The 26,882-nt window shown below is 53.1% G+C and overlaps 1 protein-coding gene across 1 annotated transcript; it reads right to left on the minus strand.

The window, feature by feature from the left end:
- Nucleotides 1-1,284: 1,284 nt before the first annotated feature.
- On the minus strand, nucleotides 1,285-25,930 carry RNF112 (ring finger protein 112). The gene is made up of 16 exons (XM_045527058.1): nucleotides 24,959-25,930; nucleotides 24,314-24,485; nucleotides 13,160-13,281; nucleotides 6,852-7,067; nucleotides 6,629-6,669; nucleotides 5,495-5,780; nucleotides 4,827-5,306; nucleotides 4,527-4,631; nucleotides 4,235-4,285; nucleotides 3,876-3,932; nucleotides 3,719-3,796; nucleotides 3,500-3,617; nucleotides 3,176-3,381; nucleotides 3,044-3,097; nucleotides 2,842-2,916; nucleotides 1,285-2,734 (listed from the first exon to the last, which is right to left on the minus strand). The coding sequence occupies exons 4-16, from the start codon at nucleotides 6,903-6,905 to the stop codon at nucleotides 2,264-2,266; spliced, it is 2,076 nt and encodes a 691-aa protein (XP_045383014.1). The 5' UTR covers nucleotides 6,906-7,067; nucleotides 13,160-13,281; nucleotides 24,314-24,485; nucleotides 24,959-25,930; the 3' UTR covers nucleotides 1,285-2,263.
- Nucleotides 25,931-26,882: the final 952 nt, after the last annotated feature.

Consider the following 26,882-nt stretch of genomic DNA (forward strand, 5'->3'; position numbering starts at 1 on the left):
TCTCTGAGCTCCGGTGTCTTCTGTAAAAATGCGCATTCTACGGACTGCATGAGGTGGTTTTGAGGCTCGAGGGAGATGATGTTTGGGGAGACGCTTTGAAAACTATAAGGCATACAACAAATACAACTTAATATTACTCATCCTGTCTCTGCAGAGACGTCCCCCGCTGGACCGTCCTCTCCCCATCTGTTCAAAGAACAGGGAGAGACAGAGTGTGGCCGTTCCTTCCAGCGCTGCCGGCCACACAGACCCTCCCTCTGTGCGTCCTCTGAGGCCCCAAGTCCTGAGCCTGCCAGCCCCAAAGTCTGGAAGTTTTCGTAGCTCATGTGTCCACCACATGACAATGGAAGGGCTTGGAGAGATACTTCCAGAACCTTTCTCCACAAACACTACACAAAGTCAAGACCCTGTCCCCACCCTTGGCCCAGTCCCCAAAAGAGAGTCACCATCATCTGTCTTTAACCCCCTCACCCACACCCTGGCTTTGGCATTTCTCTGCATTGTGTATTTTGTCCCCCGCCTGTTAACTGCAACTGCTACTGTTGAGCCATCTGTCCCAGACCGTGTCCTCCTGCCGCTGCCCCTCCTCCCCCCACACGCTGCTTCCCGCAGCTGGGCCTGGTCAGTCAGGAGCAGCGTCTCAGCGCCAGCACAGCTGACCTTAACAAAATGTCTCTGGTGACCGAGGAAGGGCACCCGCTTTGGAACCAGGGCTTTGGGGTTCCCCTGTTCTGCCATCAGACGGCTGTGCAGCTCATCTGAGACTCCCCTCCTAAAATGCAGGGTTCGGACACAGTGACTGCTGTGGTGACCCTGAGACGCGGAGCTGAGGCTGGAGGAGAGTCAGCAGGTGGGCTCCGGCTGGCTGGGCCCACAGCCTCAGTCTCCGCCTCCCCCTCGGCTTTCCCAAGGCTCCCTGTGCACGCCTCCCGGGACAGGTGCTAGCTGACTGCCTGTTGACAGGGGCTTTGCAGGCATTTCTCAGAGGAGAGACAAGAGGAGCAGAACCCCAAGTCTTTGTGGACGAGCCTACGAAGGTGGCCATGTGCTTGGCCTTGGCCTGAGCCCTTCTGCAGCCACCGAGCGGGGACTTCTGACACTCAACCCCTCAGATCTCTCTTGAGTCCTGGTCTCCCTGTCCCCATCCACGTGTCCCATCATGGAACCCTTTGGTTCCTCTCATCCCACCCTGAAGCCCTCTGGGGGCTGAATTCTGTCTCAGTAATGCACTGGGAAGCTGACATTCATGTACACATATTTTATTTCTCATAAAATAAAGGATAATGTGCCCGCCCATCCTTTACAGTTTAGTAGCCTGGAAGTCTTCTCAGTAGGACTTTCCATCCCCCAGGGACAGACAACCTGCCACCGAGTGTCCTTCAGGGTCTGGTGTTTGGGGAACGGCATCTTCGGCAACGTGGCAGAGCGGTCTCCCAGGCCCGCGGAAAGGATGTGCTTAAGGATAGAACTTGTTCACTTATTTCCTTGCAAGACCTTGATAGAATCTAGTATGAAGTCTGTCTGGCTGAGCTCAGAATGCAATTAAAGGTGTTACTCTTTGGCATTTAACCTGTCATGGTGAGGGCTTTCCACAAAGGGCACGGCCCCAGAGAGGCCTGCGGGGAGCCGGGCAGGGTGGTCCAGGGGCGCACAGGCTCCCTGGGGCTGCGGCCGGCAGCGGGGAGCCGCCTCAGTCCTGCTGGAGCAGCCTTGGGAAGAGTCTCCGGGGCAAGTCTCTCTGCTCTGGGGTCTGGGCCCGGGGCTGCCCCACCCTGGCTCTGCTCTCTCCTTCCCTGTCTTCCGCAGCCCCTCGACACTGCTCCCCACTCCTGAATACCCAGGCCAGTCGTCCTGGGGCTCCTCCCCTCTGTGAAAGGACAGGCCTCTGGACCACCCAGAGCTGGCCCTCCAGGACAGCACCTGCTCAGCCTTCCTACCATCCAGAAACGTCGGGGAAATGAGCCGGGTGGGGAGGGTGGAGCCTCTGACGCAGCCTGTCTGGGACTCCGGCAGACCAGCAGTCCTCCACAGCCAGCAACAGGCCAGGTGCCCCCAAATGCTGCCTCCTGGCCCCCGAAGCCCCCCTGGGTTCCTGGAGCCACTGAGTCCCCAGCTCACCTAGCCTCCTGGACACTGGTCATTCAACCAGGGCAGTGTGGCACACGGGAGCGCCTCGGAATCCCTGACATCACCCCTCCTCTCCTCTCGGCCACTTCCTCCCCCACCTCACATCTCTCCTGCCCTTTAACACCTCCTGGGGCTGCTACTCTTCCTGGAGAAGGGGCTCCCGGTCCCCTTCCTGCACCCTCTCGTCCTCCTCCTTCTCCATGCAGCCCACGGTGGCAGCTAACCCAGCGCCCACGCCACCCCCGACGACAGCGGCCCCCGTGGCCCCCACTGCAGCTCCAGCTGCCACCATCCCGGCCTCGGCAGCCAGTGCCGCTGCTGCCATGCCCGCGCCCACCACACCGCCTGCCAGGCCCATGAGCCCGGCCCCCACGGCGCCCCCCACGGCAGCCAGGTGGCCACAGAAGCGCATCGTGTAGGAGTCCATGAAGGCCTTGGCCGTGGCCTGCAGCTCGGCCTCCAGCGCCTCCAAGGTCTGCTCTCTCCCCTTGCACAGCATGGCCACGCCGTGGCGAGCCAGGATGGCGTCTTTCTGGGTGGAGAGGAGGTTCCGCATGGTGTCGGGCAGGACCCGCAGCGCAGAGAATATGCGCTTGGTGGCTATGTCCTGGGGTGGGGAAAAGAGGAGAAGGTGCCCTGACCTGGAGACCTAGCCGTGCCCTGCCCAGCGTGGCCCCGCCTGCACACAGCCGCGCCCGAGCCACCGGGGCTCACCTGCTGCCTCACGTACTCCTCAAACTCCCTCTTGGCAGCCTCCACCTTCCTCAGGTCGTGCAGCTGAGCGGCCATCTGTCCACGGGAAAACCCAGACTGCCTCCCTCCTTCCTCCTCAGCCAGGGCTGCCGCCTGTCTCCTCACCTCCACTCCCGGGGCGCAGGCCCCGCCTCCCTCCCGGACCCCGGAGCCCCGGCCGTACCTCGCCTGGAGACGCGAAACCGGGCCCGGTCCTGCCCATCCAGCCCGAGAGGTTCTGCGGAGACACCATCGCCGGGGTCAGGGGGAGCAGGCCGCCAGCCCGGTCGCCGGGGTCTCCAGGGAGTTTTCACACCTTGATCTCCTGAGCGAGCTGCTGCCCCGTGAGCAGGCGTCTGTCCCCCCTGGCCACGGTGCGCCCCTCGTTCCAGTAGCCCTGGCAGCGGCTCTTAGCGTGCTGGGGGGCCGCGCTCAGCACATCCGAGACGTAGGCCCCGAGATGGTGGTGGAAATCGCCACCCGTATCTGAGGAGGAGATTCCGCATGCTGAGGAGACAGGGGCTTTGGGAAGAGAAATGGTGTCAGGGCCGGGAGAGATGGGTACTTCGAGGGGCTCGGGGTGCCGGCCAAGGGAAGTGGGGAGCAACACATGGGAGGTCTTGGCTCCAGGGACACTCACCGCCGGGGCTCCCCTGGTCTTTGTCCGTCCACTGCCTCCCCGGAGTGGGCAGGAGGTAACAGCGGGCTCGTCTCCCTTGGAGCAGCTCCTGGACCTTGGGGTACTTCCCGGACAACCTCTGAGAGATGGGTTGAAGAGACCACTGAGTTAGGGGACCGAGCCTCCCTCACCTCTGCCCTGGCCCCTGGCCCCTTCATCCTTGCCCTCTGCACTGCTCACCTGGAGGATGTCACCTGCGTGCCCCTGTCCTGCCTGGTTGGGGTGGGATGAGTCCCAACGAACTAAGAGATCCAGGTGCTGGAAGAGAAGAGGTCCTGCCACCAGCAACTGAGGATGTCAGGTCTGGGGCTGACAAGTCCAGAAATGAGTGTCTCACCTGAATTGGCACCATCCCATAATGCTTGCCCATCACCTCGGCCACTTGGACAAACATCTGGGGTGGGGCACAGACAGCGTCAGGGCTGGGCCACTTCAAAGACCACGGTCTGTCCCGAGCCCGTCCCCCCACCTCCCCGTGCCTGCTGTGCGAACCAAGCTTCCCACTCCCAGCTCGGGATTGTCCGGCCTCTCCCCAAATCCGGCATCTCATGCTTTGTCCTCTGCCCTCAAACCCACCAACCCAGTTCAGGTGTCCTAAAACCCTAGGCCAGAGTGGGAGGCACCGGTCCCTCTGGCTCCGCCCAGCCCTGTGGGCAGGCCAGGGATGGGTGGTGCCCTTCACCAGCAGCCGCGCACCTCCAGGTAGTCCAGGTCTGTATCTTGCAGCTCCTGGGAGGTGCTGAGGATCTGGAACCAAGAGCAAGATGCGAGGCGGTCTGCAGGGGCAAGCCACACTTGGAAGACCCTGGTGAGGAGGGGGCTCCCGGGAAGCCTCAGAACACGGGAGAGGCCCCAGATGGTATGGTGGTCCCACAGGCCTGCTGCGGCCCCCACAACCATCAGCCCTCCTTCACCGACTGGGTGCAACCTCCCCCTTCGGGAGCACCCCCAGGGCCTGTGGATGCCTTGCCCGAGGCAGCACCCCCACCTGGTAGGAGCTCAGCATGGAGGTGAGGGCGCACAGCTTGATCCTCGTCTCTCTGCTCAGCTCCAGGCTCATGGCGTCCCCTGTGTCCACCAGGAACACAGCCACCTATGCGGGGTGGGGGACGAACCAAGGGGCCAGGCCTGCCTCGCTCCTCCATGTCCCCCGACTCTGCTTCTGTCCCGCCCAGTCTTCCTGTCCTCAGATCCCCTCCTCTTTGTCCCTCGCTGCTTTCTCTCTCTTCCCCTCTGCCCCCCACTCCTTGAGCCAACCCAACCTCCTCCTGCCCCTCCTCCCCCTCACCTTCCTCCCTTCTTTCCCCAGCAGGAAGGGATGGCTCCACATCCATATGCCCCTGGTGAGGCCATTGGCTCCCCAACCACACCCCTGCAGGGACCCCTCTCCTCCTCTCAGCCAGCCGCCCTCGCCGGACTCCTGCAGGGGAGAGAAGGGAGAGCACCGGTCGGTCCGTTCCTCGTCCCCACAAACCGGGGCTCCAGACTCACTCCCCGGCCCCAGGGCCAGGCTGGACCCCCGACCGTGCCCCCTCCAGCCTCTGCCCAGCCCCGCCCTCACCAGGCCCGGCAAGCCCCGAAGCAAGTGGCTGAGAAGGAAGGACTTCCCTGAGTGCTGCTCCCCCAGGACAGCAAGGAGGCAGACCGGGGTGTCCCTGGCCAGGGGGTGCTTCAGGCAGCGGTTGATGGCGCCCATCCTGAGGATGAGGCCCCCGGAGGCGCTGAGGCGCACCAGCAGCAGCGGCTCGGCCCGCGCGGCACAGGCCTCCTGGGCAGGGAGAAAGAGGCATCCCCTGAGCGTCCAGAATGGAACCCCAAGTCCGGAGTGTGTCCAGCCTGGAACTCGTGTCCTGTCCTGACATCCTGGAATAGGGCCAGAGCCACCCCCTCCTCCTGGACCGGACTCACCCAGAGCCCTCTCTGTCCCCCACCCCGCCACAGGCGCAGCCCACCGACCTGCGGCACGGGGGGCAGCGGCCGCTGAGGCAGGAGCTTCATCTTCTCCCCCAGACTCCGGAGCCCCTTCTTCTGCTTGCAGATCTTCCGGCACTCGGGGCAGCAGGGCGGCTCACAGCCTGGGACGCGGTGTGTGCTGAAGCACCGGGCGCAGAAGTCGTGGCCACAGGCCAGCGAGATGGGCTCGCGCAGCCTCTCGAGGCAGATGGAGCAGGGGGGAAGCTCCCGGGGCACTGCGGGCCGGGGCCCCAGGCCCAGCTCCAACTTGGGGAATGGAGCATGGGACCTGTGGGGCAGGACAGGCCATTCAAAACCAGGACGTCTGTCGGGTGCACGGGGATACAGCCAGGGGTTTGGAGGAGAGGCTCACACCTCGGGGGTGGAGGTCTCTTTGTGCCACTTCAGTTTCCCCTGGGGCCTCCATGGACAGGCAGAGCTGCTCCCAGAGAGGCCGAGCTCTGCCCTTTCCTCACTGAGTTGCAGCCCGGGACCTGGGGCCCCCAGAGCAGGGGCAGCAGAGCAGTAGTGAGAGAGTCCGAGAGGGAGAAGGCCTGGTGGAACTGGCCCCACCACGTTTCAGCCATGCAGCCATGGGCCGGTTCCTTCACCTCTCTGGGCCCCAATTTCCTAATTGTGCCAATGAAGCAGTTAACAGCACTGGCCCCAGGGGGCCATCGGGGGGACCATCCGAGAGGATGCATGTGCATCTGTCTGCCCAGCGACTGGTACAAACACTCAGGACAGTCCAGCAGCAAGCCCCACGAGGAGGTGCTGCCTTCAGCCAGATCCCCCCGGGGTGACGTCCTCTACAAACCCCTGCTTCGAGGACAACGAGGGGGTGGCAGCCTCCTGGTGCCCAAGCAGCCCATTCTGCTGTTGGGCAGATGGCTCTGGATCTCATAAGACTCCTTCCCCTCCCCGCTCTGAGCTGGCATCCACCGCCCTGTAGCACCCACTTGCTTCTGCCCATCCCTCCCTCCACAGCCTGGAGGACCCAGCCTTGCACTCCCTCCCCAGGGCAAGTCCTCCGAGACTCAGCAGGCTGGCCCCGCAGGGCTCACGTGCGACCAGCTGTTGCCAGCTGACCTGCCGGGCCCACTGCACCAATCCCAGCCCGCAGGCCCTGCCACTTACCAACTGTTGCTGCTGTTTCCCATGAAGCTCCGTTTTCTCTCCTTGGAGAGAAAATTTAAAAAAAAAAAAAAAAAAAAAAAAAAGGTATTTAGAACAGAATCCAGACTTCTGTCTTCATCCTGGGTTTCCAGGGCCTGCTTCCTCCCTCCCCTTACCCATCCCCCATCCCAGGTGGCCCCTTCCCACCCCCACTCTCCTCCCCATCTTAGGACTGAAGACTTGCCCGTTTGCCAAGCCGATGACAAAAGGAAGTGACTGACAAGGTGGGCTTCGGCATGGAAGGCTGGGATGGGGAGAGGGTCCGGACACGGAGCAGGAGGCCCAGAGACCTTCAGGGAGAGGTAAAGATCGCTTTTCTCCTGGAAGGGCTAGCTGGTCTGTGGCAGGTGGAGGGTGAAGCAGGGGGATGGTCTCCCGAGTCGCTGACTCCCCGTCAGAGCTGGAAAAGAAATGTGACAGTCGGGAAAGAGGAGGCTGCTGCTGGACTCACCCCAGGGGGAGGAGACAGGGCTGCGGGTACCAGGGCTCCAGGAGGGAGGGATGGAGCCTGGCTCAGAATCCCTGGCAGAGGCTGGGATGCAGGCAAGCCGAGGTGGTGAGTCGCCATGGAGACGGAAGGGAAAGATAAGGACAGGGAGGGGGAGGGGGATGGAGGAAGAGAAGCCACGTGGGTGCCCCAGCAAAGACAGAGGGCGTCCTCTGGTGGAGCCATGGACCAGCACTGCCCCTGCTGGGCCAGCTGGGGTCCTTCCAGGGTCACAGGGAGGGTGGGCAAAGAGGAGAGATGTGGGGAACAGGAAAGAGTGCCACCGGGGCTGACCTAGAGACAGGGAGGTCATTCATCCCTTCATTTACTGAGCACCTACTGTGTGCAGGGCCCCCTGATGCCACCACACTGCACGTGGCCCTGTACATCCCACCACCCTCCCCAGGGTTATGTCGCTAGTGCCCAGCCCGGGTGCAGCCTTCCTCAGCACCCCTGGGCCTACATGTCCTCTGGTGTCTTTCCCTCCCAGTGGCTTTCACCCTGCCTCAAATTTAGGAGCCACCTCTGGACCTTCTAACTGCCTCTTGACTGGGCCCCCTGCCTCCTGCCATCCACTGCCCGGGGCGCAGCCAGCACATGCACCTCCAGCACAGCTAGCCCCACACTCCTCAAACACGTTCCTTGGCTCCCTACTCCCATCGGATCAAAATCCAAACTACCCAGCCTGCGTTCCTAGGCCATGCCCTTCCCTGCCTCCACACCTTGGCTTGGCATTACCTCTGCCTGCTGTGCCCGGCCCCCAGCCCTCCTGGGACACCCTCCCAGGCCCAGCTGGAGTGCCATGGGCCCCTGGATCCTTCTTGCTTCATCCTCCCGCCTGGCTGTGACCTCACCCTCAGGCGGTTCTGGGCTTGGACACCTGACTGTGAGAGGCTCCGTGCAGCCCAGCTTTGGATTCCCAGCTGGGAGGCCTTGGTACTTCCCTTCACCTCTCTGAGCTCTGAGGGGCGCAATTGCCTACATAAAGCCACTTGCCCAGGCAGGGGAGTTATTGGTCAGTCCTAGGAGGTAGGATGAGAGGGCTGGAGGGTGAGGCAGGATTCAGATCCTGCAGAAGTTCAGCAGAGACCACCCCCAACAGGCGGGACGCCCCGAACGCTCTGACAGACCTTGTTCATCCTGGCCTCTCCCCGTGGTGCCTGGAGGGCCTCAGCCTGCAGGACTGTGTCAAACCCAGAGAAGCAAAGCCACAGACTCTGCCTTTTCCTGTTCCAGCTGGGACAAGCCCCCACCTGTTGGCAGCAAAGCCTCAGACTCAGGGGAGAACAAGACCGAGCCAGGCCACTGCTTCCCGCCTTCAAGGCAGGAAGGAGGGTTTTCTCAAGCTCCCCAACCTTTTATGCTTGTGGGATGGAGAACGTGGGCATTGGACTCAGATTCAAGCTCTGAGCCTGCCTCTGTATCAGTCTCCATTTGCTCATCATCAGGCAAAGATGTGGGGAAGCAGATGGGACAATTGGCCTTCACTTAATGACACTTATGGAGCACTGGACACTGGGTCTGGCAGTGGGGTACAGCCTGGAACAAGAGAGGCAGAGCCCTGTGCTCCCCGACACCGCCGTCGGGCAATGCAAAGGCGGTGAGAGGTGAGAGCCCAGATCAGGAGGGGAGGGAGGGGCGGCAGGCGACCCACTGAGCAGGGAGGCAGGGAAAGGCTGCCCAGGCAGAGCAAACCAGGAGCACAGAGCCAGAGGGGAGAGCGCATGCGACCCACTCTCAGGGACGGAGGTGGTACAGCTGGCCTGGCAGGAAGCTGCGCGGCTGTGATGGCAGCTCCGAGGCCGAGGAGCCAGCCAGGCCTGGGGCGTGCAGGGCCTCGGGAGCCAGAGAAAGGGACGTGGGCTTCCTCAGTCAGTGTCCCAGGAGGGCAGATGTGTGTTCTAGGAGCCTCACTCTTGGGGCTGGGTGTGTAATGTGGGGGCTTGGTGCAAAACTGAAACTTCAAAGCACCACCAGGGGCAGAAAAGTCCATCTACTCTTCCCACGGGCCCCTCCCACGGCTGATAGGCAGCCCCTGCCATGGTCCTGCTGGAACGTGCTCAGTACCTGGACTGGGGGGATGAGACGCCTATGCTGAGTTTCAGCCCCATGAGGGGACAGCCACCACCTTGTCACACCCCAGTGTGTGCCAATCCAGAAGTCCCAATCCTCCTTGAGCCCACATTCAGGCCTCCAGATGGAGGGGGCAGCAGAGGTGCGGGTGCCAGGGGGCTGGGAGTGGGCGGCCAATACCCCATGCTGGGAGACAGTGTGAGCCAGGGCTCCAAGCTCCCAGTGCACGCTCCATTTTCCCAACAGACCTCACTCGCAAAACACAAATTCAAAGCTTCAGTCACTGGGTTTCAAGACGGTGACCACATAGCACTGAAGCCCAAGCACGGGGCCTGTCTGAACTCTGGCCTTGAGTGGCTGCACTGGTTGCACACTCATGAAGCCAGCCCTGGTCACACTGGCTACTTCGTGGACAACAAACTGGAGGGCAGGACTGGAGGCAGCAGGGGAGGCCGGGAGGGCTGCTGGGAAGTCAAGGCTACAGTGGAGGTAGAGGTCCCCCAAGCCCTGGCACCTGAGAGAGGGCAGCCCTGAGACACAGTGCGAACACACCAGGCGGATGTGCAGGTGGAGAAAGTCCATGCCTGTTCCAGGTGAGAGCCTTCTGCTCCTGGGTAAAGGCCCGGCGCCTGCTCCTCTGGGATTGGAAGGCCCCTGATGGTATCTGGGGCTCTGAGGGGAACCCCCAGCCCAGGGAGGCTGGCTGTGGTGGTCAGGCAATGGCAGCCCCATTCTATTCATGAGGCTCCACGAGTCTGTGAGGCTACAGTCTATGAGAATGTTTGAAACCTAATGGAAAAAGTGAGAGTCTCTGAACCATGAAAAGAAAACTTCAAAATAAAAACTAACACCTAGTTAGTTCAATGTCCACTACTGCCCACATTATGTTGGCTAGTAAACTCAGCTCATGTTATCATCTATAAAGCCAGATTCGAATCACATGAGTGCCACCGATTCAACAAATGTTTACTGAGCACCTACTAAGTGCCGGGCACTGTGCTAGGTTCTGGGGAGTCAGCTGGGGAGTCAGACCAAAGCAGAAAATAATGGCTGTGAATTGTTCAGACATCATAACAAATAATTCTTATCAAAATGCAACATTATAAAGAATATACAAATCCTTTCAAAAATATTCATGACAAAAAATGTCAATTCCACTTGGACATGGGTAACAGGAGTCTTAATGTGCTCGCACTGAAGCAGAGGGCGTCCGGCCGAAGGTCAAAGGGCCTGGGGCCTGCAAAGTTCTTGAGTCTGACAGGAAAGGCCCTTGCAGGAGGACACCCACCCCAGATGGACGCCAGAACCTCTGGAAAGGAACAGAAGAAACTTCACTCTAGTGCCTAGTTCCTTGCTTGCTAACTAGGGTGAGGATGCCACTCGCCCCGATGGTGTCCCTGACTGGCCCTGACCTTCCCCGAGGATTCAAAGGGACAGGAAGGGCAACCCTGGGCCAGGCATGGTCCTGCAAGGTGGATAGGCCCCTGGGGTGCTGCTGGGGCTGAGAGGTGACTTGAGTGAGGGTGGAGTCCATGGGGAGGGTCGGGTGGAAGGCGAGGCTGGGTTTGAGGTGTGGGAGTTGAGCTGTGGGAGGAAGTGAACTGCAGGCCCTAGAGACAGACGTTCATCCCTTCATCTGTTGTCCATTCACCCAACAATTATTGGCCGAGTCGGGGTGAGGTGTCGGGAATGTGGCCACAAGCCACTCAGACAAGGTCCCTGCCTTGAAGAACTTGCACAGAGTCAGAGAAATATGGGCCTGAGAGTCTCGAGGCCCACTGGGCCAGCTGCCTGCACCATTACCTTGCTGTGTGGCCTCGGGAGGGACCTCAGTCACTTGGCCATCAGCCAACCGTCTGGTGTGCACGGTTCCTGCCCTGGGTGGTGTGTGGCATTTGGATTTGGATGTGGTCCAGGGAGTGCCAGTGGGAGCCCCTGCGTATCCCAGTGGCCCACAGCTCGGGCGCTGGCAGGCCCCGGCGCCCTCCCAGCAGGCGAGGCTGGCCTGATGCAGCGCTCACGCCCATGCAGGCCTTCCTCCTCCCGCCCCGTCCAGCCCTCGCACTCCAGATCCTGAAGCGAAAGCTCTCAGGCCTGCTCTCCCTCTGCCTCTTCCCTGCTGTGGACCAGGCTCCTGGTGGCCCAGCTCAGGCCAGCGACCTCTTGACCTCCTGACCTCTAGCTCTAGCTTCCGGGCTGGGAGGAGGTGAGGGGGTGGACTCATTTTTGAAATAACCAGATTCGGGAGCCAAAAACACAACCCCCAGACTGGGTTCCTATTTGGGGAGGTTTCTGGGTCCCCTGATGTGGCAAGAGGGGTGGCTTCACACACACATACCCACATATGCATGCATGCACACACACACACACACACACACACATGTGCACACATGCACCTGGTAACTCCCCACCCCCTGAATACCCTTCCAGTAAATTCTCACACATGCATGGTGAAAATACTACCCCATGCTCTGTGTGTTCACACACTGTGTCCACACACACGTTCACTACTGTCCCTTGTCTGGTGTAGACCACAGCATTCACACACATGTGCACACTGTCACACACACACTTAGACTCACACATCCACACACCCATGCTCATTCATTCACATTCACCAAACACATGTGCAGCACAAGGCCTCATGCTCACTGACATGTGAGCTCACTCTTACTACCATACACACACAGACACATGTATCACATCATTACCCAACATGTGATGAACTCACCCTCAACAACGCAACCTATGAGGGAGGTACTACATCACTCCCATTTTACAGATGAGGAGATTGAAGCACAGAGAGGTTAAGTCACTTGTCTAAGGTCACACAGCTATTAATGGCAGAGCTGGAATCTAAATCTAGCCCATCAGGCTCCCCAACCCAAGCTCTTAACCACTATATCCTATGGTCTCTTTGGTGGCAGAAATAAAGTCAATTATTATAATAAGCCCGGGAAAGAGTTTGTAGTTTTGCTCTGTCTCCATCTGCAGTCACTTGCTTTAGAGGAGAAAAATTGGCCCAGCCCCCATCTACATAGAGTACTGGAAATAGGCAACTGGGTTCTGGATGGTTCTGCCCCCAGCTTTCTGTATGACCTTGGGTGAGTCCCTGATCTTCTCTGGGCCTCAGTTTCCTGGTTGGAGTATCCCCACTCCTCTCCCACTTGCTGGCCTGGGAGCTTCCTGAGGGCAGTGGGGCAGGGCAGTGCCCACCAGGAAGGCTGGCACAGGGGCACTGCTCTGGTGAGCAGTGTTTTAGTCTGTTGGTGCCACCATGACACAATACCACAGACTGGGCAATTTATAATGAACAGGAACTTATTTAGCTCTTAGTTCTAGAGGCTGGGGGTTCTCAGCTCAAGGGGCTGTACCTGATGAGGGTCTTCTTGCTGCATTGTAACATGGTGGAAGGCATCACAGGGGCCACACTCATCCTTTTATAAAGGAACCCACTCTTAAGATAACAGTATTAATCCACTCAGGAGGGCAGAGCTCTCCTGGCCCAATCACCCCTTAAAGGTCCCACCTCTCAACACTGTTGCTTCAGGGATTAAGTTTCCAGCACATGAACTTTGGGGGACACATTCACCATCCATTCATCTTCCACCCACCCATCCACCCATCCATCCATCCATTCTCCATTCCTCCATCTATCCATGCATGCACTGAGTATCTACTTTTTATCCATCAAGACAAATTCATTGTCTATTTATCCACCCACTCACTCAATCACCCAAGTTTTCATTATCCATCCATTAACCCAGCCATGTATCCACAATTCATTTCTTATATTCTTTCATTCAGTCATTCTCCAGCTGCCCACCCCTGCATCTCCCATGCATGTACACATGCATGACTTCCTCCATCCACACACCCGCCTCTACGTATTTCCTCCCGTCACTCCCCCACCCAGCCACCCGCCTCCTTACCCTTTCCCATCCTGCATGGGTTCATCCGTCTGACCACGATACAAATGCATGTGGAGCACTATATATCAGGCATCACAGGAGGCCCTTGGAGTAGACTCATGGACCCTCACGGTGCTTCCAGTCTATGGGGGAGACAGAAAGGTCAATAGACAAGTACTGGGTGATAAGCTCTCTGATGAAGTGGAGTGGGAAGAGGTGCAATAAGACCAAGCAAAGGCACCTGGGAAGGCTTCCTACACAAGCAGCACCTGAAGGATGACCATGAGGTGGCCAGGCAGAGGCATGGGGATGGGCTGACATTTCTGGTGGAGAGGCCGGCCCATGCAACAACCCAGAGGTGCAAGACAAACACCCCAGCTGGAGTGTAGCTTGTGAAGCGAGGAGAGGTAAGGGCTGGCCAGTCACACAAGGGCACGTAAGCCCTGCCACCCCTTGGTGGTGAGCTGGGGATGGGCCGTGGATGCCCAGCTGCCCTGGCACCCACACCAACATGGCTGCCTTCATGCCCTGGGTCCTCACCTTGGCCCCGAGGTGCAGCAGCATCTGCTCCCTGTGGCTGCTCTCCTCCTGCCCTCCAGGCCCATCAGCCCTCCTTGCGGTCAGCCTGGCCCTCACCCAGGCTGAGTCCGTGTCTGGCCCCCTCGTGTGAGCGCCAGAGGCCAGGCTTCCCATCAGCAACAGGAGGAAAGTCAAGCTCCCCAGCTTCCCTTTCAAAGCCCTCCGACCATCAGTCTGGTCCTAAACTTCTCCGAGTAATGATTAATAATAGTAATAACACAATTACCCAACATTTGCTTAGCAATTTAGGGTTCACAACGTGTTGTTACATGAGCTACTACAGGCAGTCCCTGGGTTACAGACAACAGCATTCCATATTTACGAACAGGCTCCCAAGTCTCCCCATAAGGATAATTTATAATTAAATAATTAAATTGATAATTTGGGAACTAGTTTCTTCCATGCATGTAAACAAACCCGCATGGCGTAGGCAGCTCGTTGGTGCAGCGTCTTCACTCTAGCGCTAGTCTCATTGTTTATACAGTCACTTACGCACAGCATCACTTTCATCTTAACTTTTGTATTTGATTTTTGTGAGTCTATGTTTACCCTTATGACCATGGGCCTCCAAAGTGAATGTCTACTGCAAGTCCAGGTGAGCCTGCAGTGAAGAGACAGGTGATTACAATGGAAACAAAAGTAGAAATAATTAAGCGTTTGAGAAAGGCCAGTCACCATCATTCGCTAGGAAAGCCTTAGGCTTCAGTTGCTCAACTGTTAGAATGATTATAAAGGGTAAAGTGAGAACAACGAATAGAGCATGTGAAGGGCAGTGCTCCAACGAAAGCATCAATTATTACTGAGCAGCGTAGTGGATTAATTATTGAAACGGAAAGATCATTATTGATTTGGTTAGAAGATCAAAATCAGCATAACATTATTAGCCTAGTGTTGATGCAACATTAAGTGAGTGTTAACCTTTAATATTCTTTTTGAAATTTCTATCTCCTATCTAAACTTTTTGTGTGAGTTTCTTTTTATGTTCTGTTGTTTGAATTAACAGAAAGAGCACAGTAGTTTCTGTAACTTATTATTACAGTATAGGGGTATGATTATTATTATTATTACAGTATTACACTGTATTATTATTACCACATATGAGCCATTATAGTATTGTGATTATTATTATTATTGCCGTATATGTGCTGTTCATCAGAGATCTGAGTTACAGACAAATCTGACCCAAAGACATTCTCAGATACGTAACTCATCCATAATCCGGGGACTGCCTGTACTGGGAGTGATTCTCACAACACAGTGACTATTAGCCCTATTTTCTGAATGAAAAAACAGGCTCAGAGAACTGAAGACATCGTGCAGTGACAGCTCTGGAAGGAGAGATCATGTCCTGACTCCCAGTCCTACGTCATCCCCTCCTCCCTGGCCTGCTGTGTGCTGTGGTCTCCCAACATCCCCGCCCCTGCACCTTTGCCCCCGCCATTCCCCTTGCCTGGAATGCCCTCACCATTTTCCACCTGCCTATATGGGAATCGTCACCCAGGCCCAGGTTGGCTCAGACTTCCTGCAGGGAACCTCCCCCCACTCTTCTCTCTCCTCTCTTTTGGTCCTCAAGCACTTATGAAATGCCTCCCATGTGCCAATCATGGTGCTGGGTGCGGGGCTACCACAAATAACAAGGTGTGGTCTGTTAAATAAAATGTGTAGGAGGCCATTGGTTTGGACTAAGAAGTTCTTGCTGGTACAGACGCAGCCCAGGGAACAGTGGGAGCCCAGAGGAAGCCCCTCACCCAGACTTGGGGGTCCTCAAGCAGCAGTCTAACGGGAAGAGGGAAGTGAGCCGGGTGAAGGTGTCGGGGGTGGGACTGCAGGCGCAGGCAGCAGCATGTGCAAAGGCCCGGCACGAGTCCACAGAGCCAACGCAGGGCGGGTGTGGCTGGCGCGCAGGGTGAGGGTGGGCAAGAGGGAGGGGCAGAGGCAGCACGAGGGGACTGAACACTGGTCAGCGGAGAACAGATTACGGAGAGCCATGTGCCAGATTTTTGGATTTTAGCTGCATGACAGTGAGAACCATAAACAATTTTAAGCAGGGATGCGTATGACCAGATTTGTGTTCTTGAACCATTCTTCTGAGCACCCATGGCACACAGACTGGAGGTGACGGCGTGCCATTTTAAGCAGCCACTTCACAGTAGGTGCCTTTGAGTGTTGACCAAGTCCTCGAACCAGTCTTCTGGTGACAGACGTCTGGAGCGTTGAACACTTTGCTGTAACAAACAGAGCTGCGGTGAACACTCCCCGTTCTCACGCACCGTCCACTGGAACATCAGTCGCGGACGGCCTCGGCACACACAGCACCCGCACGCACCTTCACCTTCGCCCGTTTCAGCTATGAGTTTTTTGTTTTTTTTTTTTTTTTTTTGAGACAGAGTCTCACTCTGTTGCCCGGGCTAGAGTGAGTGCCGTGGCGTCAGCCTAGCTCACAGCAACCTCAAACTCCTGGGCTTAAGCGATCCTACTGCCTCAGCCTCCCGAGTAGCTGGGACTACAGGCATGCACCAGCATGCCCGGCTAATTTTTTTTTTCTATATATATTTTAGTTGGCCAGATAATTTCTTTCTATTTTAGTAGAGACGGGGGTCTCGCTCTTGCTCAGGCTGGTCTCGAACTCCTGACCTCGAGCGATCCACCCGCCTCGGCCTCCCAGAGCTAGGATTACAGGCGTGAGCTACCGCGCCCGGCCTCAGCTGTGAGTTTTCAAGGATGAGTCTTACATTTTAGTCAGCACTGCTAGTTTGTCGAGGAGTTTTTTGGTTATCTATCTGCCATGTTGTCAAAAACAGAAGTTTTCTTTTTTAATCAAAGAGGCAAGATTTAAAGCATCCCAAGTGCCCAGCTGTAAGTGAATAGGTGATGATCACATAGCCACCGTAGACCCGGGTCCCTCAGGCCCTGCAGTTGACTGGTGGGCACCTGGAGGCCTGTCCCTCACACTGGGCCGCTCCCGATTAGAGCTGAGGGGCTGTTATGATTCTCATATACAACGGGCATAGATGGACACCTCCACCAAATGCCAGCTGCGGGCTCCTCGCTTGAAGAGGACACAGCCCTGGCCTCAGGGGCCACTCTGCCAACCCTTCCCTGCAAAGCTGACAGCAACGGCAGAGGCTCCTGCGTAGGGCGGGTGGTCAGGGAGCAGCGTTTACTGTGGATCTCGGGAGAAGAGGACAGGTGGCAACGGGACAGTGGGTACTCCAGGCAGAGGGAAGGCCTTAGCCACTGCCTGTCTGAGAGGCTTTGGGAGTACTAACAAATGGAGTAACACCAAGACAGGGTTACAGAAGCTGAGGCATATTCTTCCAAGTTTGCCATGGATGCCTTAAACAACAAAGAATTCATCTGGTAATGAAGGCTGAAGGTCTAAACTCGAGGCCCTGTGTGAGCTTGCTCGGACTGCCATAACAAATACCACAGACTGGGTGGCTCACACAGCATTTATTTTCTCACAGTTCTGGAGGTTAGACGTCCAAGATCAAGGTATCAGCAGGGCTGGTTTCTTCTGAGGCCTCTCTCGTTGGCTGGCAGATGATGGTCCTCCTCTGGTGTCTTCACATGGTCGTCCCTCTGTGTGTCTGTGTCCTCTTCTTATGTGGAGGCCACTTGTAAGTAGTAGGGCCCACCCTCATGACCTCATTCTTAACTCAATTTCCTTTTCTAAAAGACCCCATCTCCAAATGCAGTCACAGTCTAATGTACTAGGAGTCAGGCCTTCAGCATATGTATTTTTTAAAAGGACCTAAGGGGACAGCTAGCATGTGAATATGTGGAGGAGAAGCTGCAGGGCCCTGAAAGTTCCTGGGTATCAGGCTGAGAAAACTGGACTCTGTGCCCCCACAATAATAAGGGGTGACCACAAGAATAGAATTTGCAGTAGAACTTTTGGACTCTCGCTCCAGCAGTAGGCACGGTAGAAGTCAGAAAGGGAAAGAGAAGCTAGGGGAGCAGCCCGTGGGTGGGGGAGGAGGAGCAGGAGGTACCTGGAGGCAGGGTCCCCTCAGGACCCCTGAGGTGGGTATAACTGCCCCCCATTTTACAGATGAGGAAACTGGGACTTGGAGAAGATAAACAACTTACCCAACTCTCATACCAGTTTCTTACACTGAAACCTCCACAGCTAAAATGGTCAGGCCTGGGGTGGCCCAACAAACATTTACTGAATGTATTGAAAAAGCAGGAAAGACAAAATTCAAATATGGCCTATCTACCTCCAAAGGTATGCAGTCTGGGGCACAGGGGATGGTGGGGTAGGGGTGGGAGGGCAGGGATGGGAAGGTGGGCTGCAGAGGCAGGGTCAAAGCAGGACACACAAGGTGGGGACACTAACTGACATGGGGGATAGCAGGGAAGAAATAAGGAGGTGAGGATGGTCAAGTTAGAAGATACCTTAAGCGCCTTTCCGGACATTCACACTGGCTGGCAGTCCTTGGAGGCTGGCAGCCAACCTACCCTCACACATCATCTCCCACCCTCCAAATCAGAACTGTGACCAGGCTCTAGACCCCTCCCCGCCTCGGTACCACTCCCATACTGCCCATCAGGACCAGGAGGCTGGAGTATCCAGGCAGTCAGCCAAGAAGGTGACAGCTGTGGCCAGCTGGCCCCTGTGGAGCAAACTTCCCCCCTGCCTGGGCTTTCAGAGTCCCTCCCAAGGCCTCACTCCTTTCTTCTTTGTCAAAGGAAAAGCCAAGAGATTCTTAATTCCTACAGAAGAAGGGCCTTAGGCAGTAGGCCTGAGGACAGACACCACAGATAAAGTTTCCCATTCATCTATTACATTGATAATAATGATCACATGTATTTACTGGGCTTCTACTTCATGCTGAATCCTTCATATAATAGAATCACCAATCTTCCCTGCATTCCTCCAAAGGTGAAAATATTGTCTCCCTTTTACAGATGAGGAAACTGAGGCTATCCAAGTAACTCACAGCCAAGTCTACTTAGCTTCTAGTGTGTGTGTGTGTGTCTCTCTCTCTCTCACACACACACACGCACACACACCGATGGATGCATGCACATGGTGTTCCTCCTTGCTCTCTTTCTAACCCCTGGCCAGTTGCTCTCCCCGTCACAACCCTACAATCCAGGGCTGGGCAGAGCAAAGCAGCTACAGCAGGCATGCCCTTAACAATTCATAATATAGCATGTTTGTTGACAAAATGAAGTGGAGTCACTGTGGAGTGAGGTTAAGCAATAGGAAATTAACAGCTGACCTCAGAGGTCAGGAAAGAGGGCATCCAAAGGCTGGAATTTGCTTCTGCTTCCCGACAGTGAGTCTGACGGCAGAAAGAGCAGGGGTTCCCCACCCACATCAGATGGCCTTGGACTGCTCAGCCCCGATGGATGACCCAGTGCCAAAGAGGAGGGATGTGGTCAGCCAAGAGGCCTGAACAGACTCAGAAGCAATCCCCGGAGCCCAAGCCATGCCACCGCACCCCACCCCACCCACAGTGGCCACCGGGAACAGATGACGGTACCTGAGAACCCTCAGGCCACCAGTCCTTTCCCTGCCTTTTACCAATCCATCCTCCACCTGGAAGCCAGCCAGATTTTTAAAGACACAAACAAAAGTATATCACTCCCAGGATGAGGGAGCTGCTGGGGTTTTAGGAATCTGGGTGGTGTTTCCCAGGTACACATGTATGTAAAGATTTGTCCACATCACTGTAAGTTATACTTAACTGTAATTTTTTTAAGGGACTTCCACTTTCAGGAATACAGAGTAGCTTTATTTTTTTCTGTACTTCCTGCTAAGTACAACTGAAAACCCTGGACATCACGTATTAGACAAACATGAGAAGACTATGAAAGGTGGAGCGAAGACAGACAGGCCAGGGACCTGGACCGGAGAAAGAACACAGCAGCAACTCCCCTGGGTTTCTTTTTGTCTTATTATTCCAGACCAGGTACTAGAGAAGCCAACAACCTGGAAACACCAATGGGCAGAACAACAACAACCACCACCACCACCACCACCACAAAGCTGCTCTCTGTAGCCAAAGGACCAGGAAAAGGGCATCCCAGCAAGACAGAAAACTCTTAGACAATAAATACTGTACTGCAGCCAAACGCCACAGGAAAGACTTCAGCCCTACCCCACCCACGCCGCAAAGGCTGAGCAGAGAGCCCAGCCCTCTCCCTCACTAGGCTACTGCTTAGCCCCAACACCCCTGGCTGCATGGTGTCAGGGAGGGCCAAGTAGGGAGCCAGGACTTGCATCCCAGTGGTAACAAGCACTCTCCCCCATCCAACAGCATTAGTGGAGAACACTTTGGGAGCCAAACTTGCATCCTGTCCAGCAGTAACAGGGAACCCTCCTTGGGTGTCAATGGAAGCAGAACAAGTAACTTGGACTTCTACTCTCACCTTGCAGTACTGAGGCCATGCCACCCCTTCCCCTGTCAGAGGGATATCAGAGGAAGCCAACCAAAACAGGTTTAAATAAGACCCAGCATTTCATAATATAATACAAAATGTACAGGTTTCAATTAAAAAGCACTCATCATACCAAAAACCAGGAAGATCTCAAACTGAATGACAAAGGACAATTGATGGATGCCAACACTGAGAAGACAGGGATGTCAGAATTATGTGACAAAGATTTTAAAGCAGCCATGACAAAATGCTTCAAAGAGTAACTGTAAACACAGTTGAAACAAATGAAAACATAGAACATCTCAGCAAAAAATTAGAAGCTATAAAGAAGAACCAAATGGAAATTTTAGAACTGAAAAATACAATAACCAAAATAAAAAGCTCAATGGATAAGCTTAACAGCAGATTGGGTGGTGAGGCAGGGTGGGGGAACAGAGGGAACAATCAGTGGATTCAAAGAAAAAACAATAGAAATTATTTAATTTGACAAGAGAGAGAAAAAAGACTGGAAAAAAATGAACAGAGACTCATGGACCTGGAGAATTACTGTATAAGACAAGATCTAACATTTGTGCCATTGGAGTCCTTAGAGGAAAGAAGGAGGAGGGTAGGGCAAAAAGAAGTACTCAAATCGGTAATGGCTGAAAACTTCCTAAATTTGATAAGAGACATAAACCTAGACATTCAAAAAGGTGAACAAATCCCAAACAGGATAAAGTCAAAAAAATTCATGGCTAAACACATCATAATTAAACTTTTGAAAATTTAAGGCAAATAAAAAAATATTTAAAGAAGATAGAGAAAAACAACACCTTATCTAGAAGGGTAATACAATTCAAATGACAACAAATTTTTCCTCAAAAACCATGGAGGCTGAAAAGATTTGTCACAATATTTTTCAGAAAAAAATTTTTTTTCTAAGCCCATATGGTTTCCCTGGAAAATTCTACCAAACTTTTAAAGAAGAATTAATACCAATTCTATATATCTTCCAGAAAATAGAAGGAAGAAGGAATACTTCTTAGTTCATTATGAAGCCAATTTTATCTTGTACCAAAACCAGACAGTACTAAAAAAACAAATATCTAGACCAATATCCCTCACAAATAGACGCAAAAATCCTTAACAAAACATTAGCAAAGAAAAATCAGCAATATGTAAAAAAATTATACACCATGACCAAGTGGAATTTATTCATCTTCATTCAGGGATAAAAGGTTGGTTCAATATTTGAAAATCAATCCACCAAATGAATAGGCTAACAAGAAAAAACCATATGATTTTACCAATTGGTGCAGAAAAATCATTTGACAAAATTCAACACTCCATTAATGATAAAAAATTCTCAGAAAAACAGGAATACAGGGAAAATTCCTCAACTTGACAAAGGACATCTAAAAAACCTATAGGTAGCATTCTACCTAATGTTGAAAAACTGGATGCTTTCCCTCTAAGACTGGAACTAGGCAAGGATGCCTACTCTTACAACTCTTATTCAACATAGGATTACAAGTTCTAGCCAAGGCAATAAGGCAAGAAGAGAAAGAAAAGAAAAGGCATAAAAATAGCAATGGGTGAAGCAAACCTGTCCCTATTTGTAGATGATATAATTATCTACATAAAAAATCCCAAGGAATCCACAAGAAGATAAAAAAGAAAAGAACCTTGACTTAAGACTCACACTTTCTACAAATATTAAAATGGATTACCAACCTAAATGTAAAATGCAAACTTGTAAAGCTTTTAGGAAAAATATAGAAGAAAATCTTTGGGACCTAGGACTAGGCAAAAAGGTGCTAGACATGACACCAAAAGCACAATCCATAGAAGAAAATTTGATAAATTAAACTTAAAATTTGAAATGTGTGCTCTATGAAAAACTGACCCTGTTAAGAGGATGAAAAGACAAGCCACAGAATGAGAAGAAATATTTGCAAACCACATAGCTGACAAAGGATTAGTATTTAGAACTAGTATTTAGAACATATAAAGATTTCTCAAAACTCCAGCAATAAAAAAGCAAACAGTCCAATTAGAACATGAGCAAAAGACATGAGGAGACATTTCACTGAAGAAGATATACAGATGGCAAACAAGCACAGGAAAAGATATTCAACATTGTCAGCCATTGCAGAATTCAAATTAAAATCATGAGATATCATTACATACATATGAGACTGGCTAAAATAAAAAATAATGACATTACTGAATGCTGGCAAGGATGCAGAGCAACGATCATTCATTGCTGGCAGAAATGCAAAATCATATAGCCACTGTGGAAGACAGTTTGGCAGTTTTTTACAAAACTAAGCATACTCTTACCAAATGATCCAGTAATCATGCTCCTTGGTATTTACCCAAATGAGTTAAAAATAAATGTCCATGCAAAAACCTGCATGCAGATGTTTATAGCACCTTTGTTCATAATTGCCAAAACATCAAAGCAGCCAAGATGTCCTTTAGTAGGTGAATGGATAAATAAACTGTGTTATATCCAGACAGTTGAATATTATTCAGCACTAAAAAGAAATGAGCTATCTAGCCATGAAAAGGCATGAAGGAAGCTTAAACACACATTGCTGAGTGAAAGAAGCAAATCTGGAAAAGGTTACATACTGTATGATTTCAACTAAATGACATTCTGGAAAAGACAAAATTATGGAGCCTAAAAAACTCAGTGGTTCCCAAGGGTTTGAGGGGAGGAAGGGATGAATAAGTAGAGCACAGAGGATTTTTAGGGCAGTGAAGCTACTCTGTATGATACTAACAGTGTACAGAGATACGTGTTCATTATACATCTGTCAAAACTCATAGAATGTACAACACCAAGAATGAACCTTAATGTAAACCATGGACGCTGGGTGATAATGATGTGTTGATGTAGGTTCATCAATTGTAACAAACATACCACGGGGGGCGGGGGGGGGGTTGTTCATAAGGTGGAGGCTTGCGGGTAAGGAAGTATATGGAAACTCTTTACCTTCTATTCAATTTTGCTGTAAACCTAAAACTGCTCCAAAAATAAAGCCTATTTTTTTAAAAGGAGCAATTGTTGAACTATACACTTACGATGGGTGGATTTTATGATATGTAAATTATACTCCAATAAACCCGTAAAAAAGGAACAAATGGAAAATAAAAATAACACCGTAGCTAATTTTTTAAGTCAATAGCATTGTTGGCCATTAAGGATGTGCTCTAGAAATCAGAATTTATTATAAAACAAAGTGATGGGAAATGTCAGAGAAAAGACAACAAAAAATAAAAGATCAAGTCAGGAGATACAAAAAAAGTTTTAAAAAAAGATTATAAAGCAAAGTTCAGACGATCTTAGCCGGGCATTCAACACCGCCCCATCTCTGACCTCCTCTTCTCTCAGCCGCGTCCTGAACTGCATCCGCAGACAGTGCCCCAGACTGTAAAGTGGGGAGAGACACCAAACTGCTCCTAATTTCCCTCACTTTAGAGAAAGAAAATACAGGCTGTGAGAAAGTGTGTTCCCTACCAAAAAGCTCTGCGTCTGGCCTTGGATCCAGCGTTGGCCGTCAACACCACGGCGCTCTCCAGGTGCCCCGCGCCACACTGCAGCCCCGCGCCCGCCTTCCCTGCTTTATTTTGCACAGTACTTGCCATCATTTCACTCTGCTTATCTTTTATCTGTTTTTCCTCTCTAGCTCCAGGAGGGCTGAAGATTCACTGTTGCCTACACAGGCGCTGTGGTGCTTGTTAGGGCCGTGTGCCCTCAAAATTCATGCTGAAGCCCCAATCCCTGGTACCTCAGAATGCAACTATCTTTGGAGACAGCGCCTTTAAAGAGGTAATTAAGGTAAAATGAGGTTATAAGGATGGGCCTGAATCCAATCTGACCTCATATTCCACAGCACCCACTCGGCCCCAAGGGACACCACATCCTTGTCCTGCCAAAGGATGAAGTTGCAGGCCCTGTCCCCTCTCCCCTCCTTCCACCGAGGGCAGCCCCAACCTTCCAAATAGTTGCAGTAGCATTTTCTGCAAAGGGGCCCCTGGGTTGTGGCAGGTCAGCCAAATTCTCTCCCCCTGGCAGACAACCCCATTTCTCTTGGAGCCCCCTTGCTTGGTCTGGGAGGACACACCCTCTCCCCTCCCCAGGAGCCTTCTTTCACTCAGGCTACAAGTGAGTTAATAACCAAAGGAGCAGCTTGGCCACCAGCCAGCAAGACCTACTGGGAGGTGTCTGCTCCTGCAGAGAGACGGGGTCTTGGCCTTAGCTGCTGTCCAAGACAAGAGAAAATGCTCCATTCCACAGGCTGCTGTGCTTTTAGAGGAAACCAAAGTAAGACCTGTGTCAGTCAGGGTCCTGGCAGGAAACAAAAGGTGGACTCAGCTGTTTTGGTTTCTGTAAGAGAATTTAATGAAAGGACTATTTACTTGGGTATGAACATTAAAGACACCAACATGGGATAATGAGGCACCCTGGGACTAGCAAAGGTGAGAGCCATTACCAGCCCAGGCTGCGGGGGAGGGGAGGAAAGGGTTGCTGGGGCCATGAAGGAGGCTACAGCAGGAGCTGTAGGCAGGAGCTGTAAGGGGGGTGGGGTTGGGACTGGGGGTGCGAGGTGGCACTGCTATCACCAAAACTGCAGTGCCTGTCAGGACAGGAGCCTGGGAGAAATACCCAAACCTCTCTCTCCCCCGTCTCCTCCAGTGCCCAGACCCAGCTGGAAGCCAAGGCCATGGGGCCCAGTGCTGCCCTCCATACAGGGCAGCCCCCAGCACACAGGAGGGTGGAGGGGGTCGGGCAAGGCAGAGAACAACCAGCACTGGCCTAATCCAGGGACAGGAGCCATCCAACTTGAGCAGACATCTTACCAAAATGACATCCAGGAAGCACAGGAGTCATCAGAATTTACTCAGCCATCTGGGTTTGGCCACCTTAGGGTATAAAATGACAATGAATACTGAAGAGGGTATTTTGTGTGCCTGCATCCACTTCCCCTCCTACTCTCACACTAATTTTCTGTATTGGAACATCCATGCTGTAATCGGGGGCCCCTCTCTCCCCATATCAGCCTGGGTCCCATCAAAGAACACTCAAATTAGGACAATTTGAGTACCACTTACTAAAAGGACTATTTACTGAGGTGTGAGCAGGAGATGGTCCCTTATCTCTGGGTTGATGATATCAGAGCTGTCACCACCCCTAGACCTGAAAGGGCCAGAGGAGGAAGCAGTTGCCCACACTGAGTCAGGGGCTGTGTGGAGACGGACATCTGACAGGACCTAGGCCTCTGGGTGAGGAACAAGGCCAGTCGCAGGGACCTTACAAGGAGAGGAATGAACACCCTGCCTTCACTCTCCTCCCTCCCCTGGATCCTGCTGGGCTCCTCACTGGCTGGCCTCCCGGACACAGAGCAGGACGGAAGCGGGATGGAGACAGGTGGGGGGGCAAATGGAAGATGGCCAAGGGGTGGGCAAGACGACCTGGCATGGCCAGTGGGATGGGTGCTACCCTGCCCTGTAGCCTGGCAGACAGACAAAGCCATAGGCTGCCCACTGAGCAGCATCACCCTGACAGACTGTCCTACCGAAGGGCGACCACTACAGACCTGTTTCCAGAGCCAGACTTCCAGCAAAGCCAGAGTCAGTGTCTACTGCTGGCAGTGACAGAATCCTGACATAAACATCTTCGTGCATATGAGTTGGGGTCTTTTTCAAAACGATAATGGGCAGAGCACCCTGATCACAGGGAGGGCTGAGGGCAAAGCCACCACCAATCAGCCGGAGACCTTAGGACCCAGACACCACTGGGGTCTCCACCACCCCAGGGCAGATTCTCCCCACTCCTGCTTCTCAAATCATTATCTCCCAAAATAAAGCCAGGGCAGTGGATTTCATCTGCTGAACCAAGGCCATGTGCCTTCAACCAAACTGCATGGGAGCCTGAGATTGAGAGCACCCCGCATTAGAGTTAGGAAAGGAACCCCCGAACTTGGAAAGAGGCTTCCCACCTGGGCAGCCAACACATAATGTCCACTAACTCCATGCAACTTTTTCAGTATGTCAGAGGACTTCCTTCAGACAGTATCTTCAAAGGATTACTGATCCCTGGTGTGTATTACCATATTTCCTTCCCCAAAGCATGACTCTCCAACCACATCCAGAGAACGGAGTGCCTGCTTTGCTGCACCTGCACACGTTATCATGAAAAAATTTTTATAAAAACTAGTTGGCAAAATATGATTGATACCTCATATCTTGATTCTCTCTCTCTCTCTCTCTCTCTCTCTCTTTTTGGTTCCTATGTTGATTAGTTGTATTCACCAAAAGTCTTTAATACTTCACTTTGGACACATTTTATTATTTGTTTTGATGACTGATTTTTCATTATTTTCCTTTTTGTAGCTTTGTGCTAAAATTAGCTGACATCTGCTGAAAGAAGAGATTAGGATTAGAGTCAGCTGTGTGTAACAGAAAAAAACACCAGAGGCTTAAACTACATAGAAGTTTCTTTCTCTTCCACATGAAAGGGGCCCAGAGAAGGGCAGACCAGGGTGGCCTTCGACCCACTCAACAGTCATGAGGGAGCGTGCCAGCTCCTCCTCTGCCATCCCGATAGGGCCTCATCCCCGCTGTCCAGGTGGTGGCTGGAGCTCCAGCCATCACGTCTGGCAGCACAGAGGGCAGGATGAAGGAGGACTAGCTGCCCACCTTTACGACTCATCTGTGGGCATCTTACTGCAAAATTCTGATGTGTGACCTCACCTAGCTACAAGGGAGGCTGGACAACAAACTC

The sequence above is a fragment of the Lemur catta genome, chromosome 15 (assembly GCF_020740605.2).
Source record: "Lemur catta isolate mLemCat1 chromosome 15, mLemCat1.pri, whole genome shotgun sequence".
NCBI lineage: Eukaryota > Metazoa > Chordata > Mammalia > Primates > Lemuridae > Lemur > Lemur catta.

Excerpts from the sequence above, each read along its gene's own strand:
- RNF112 (XM_045527058.1), bottom strand. The coding sequence starts at position 6,905 with ATGCCGAAGCCCACCTTGTCAGTCACTTCCTTTTGTCATCGGCTTGGC. Across the intron at positions 6,670-6,851 it reads GTCATCGGCTTGGCAAACGG|GAGAGAAAACGGAGCTTCAT; the intron begins GCAAGTCTTCAG and ends TTTCTCTCCAAG. Across the intron at positions 3,098-3,175 it reads AGCTCGCTCAGGAGATCAAG|AACCTCTCGGGCTGGATGGG; the intron begins GTGTGAAAACTC and ends GTGTCTCCGCAG.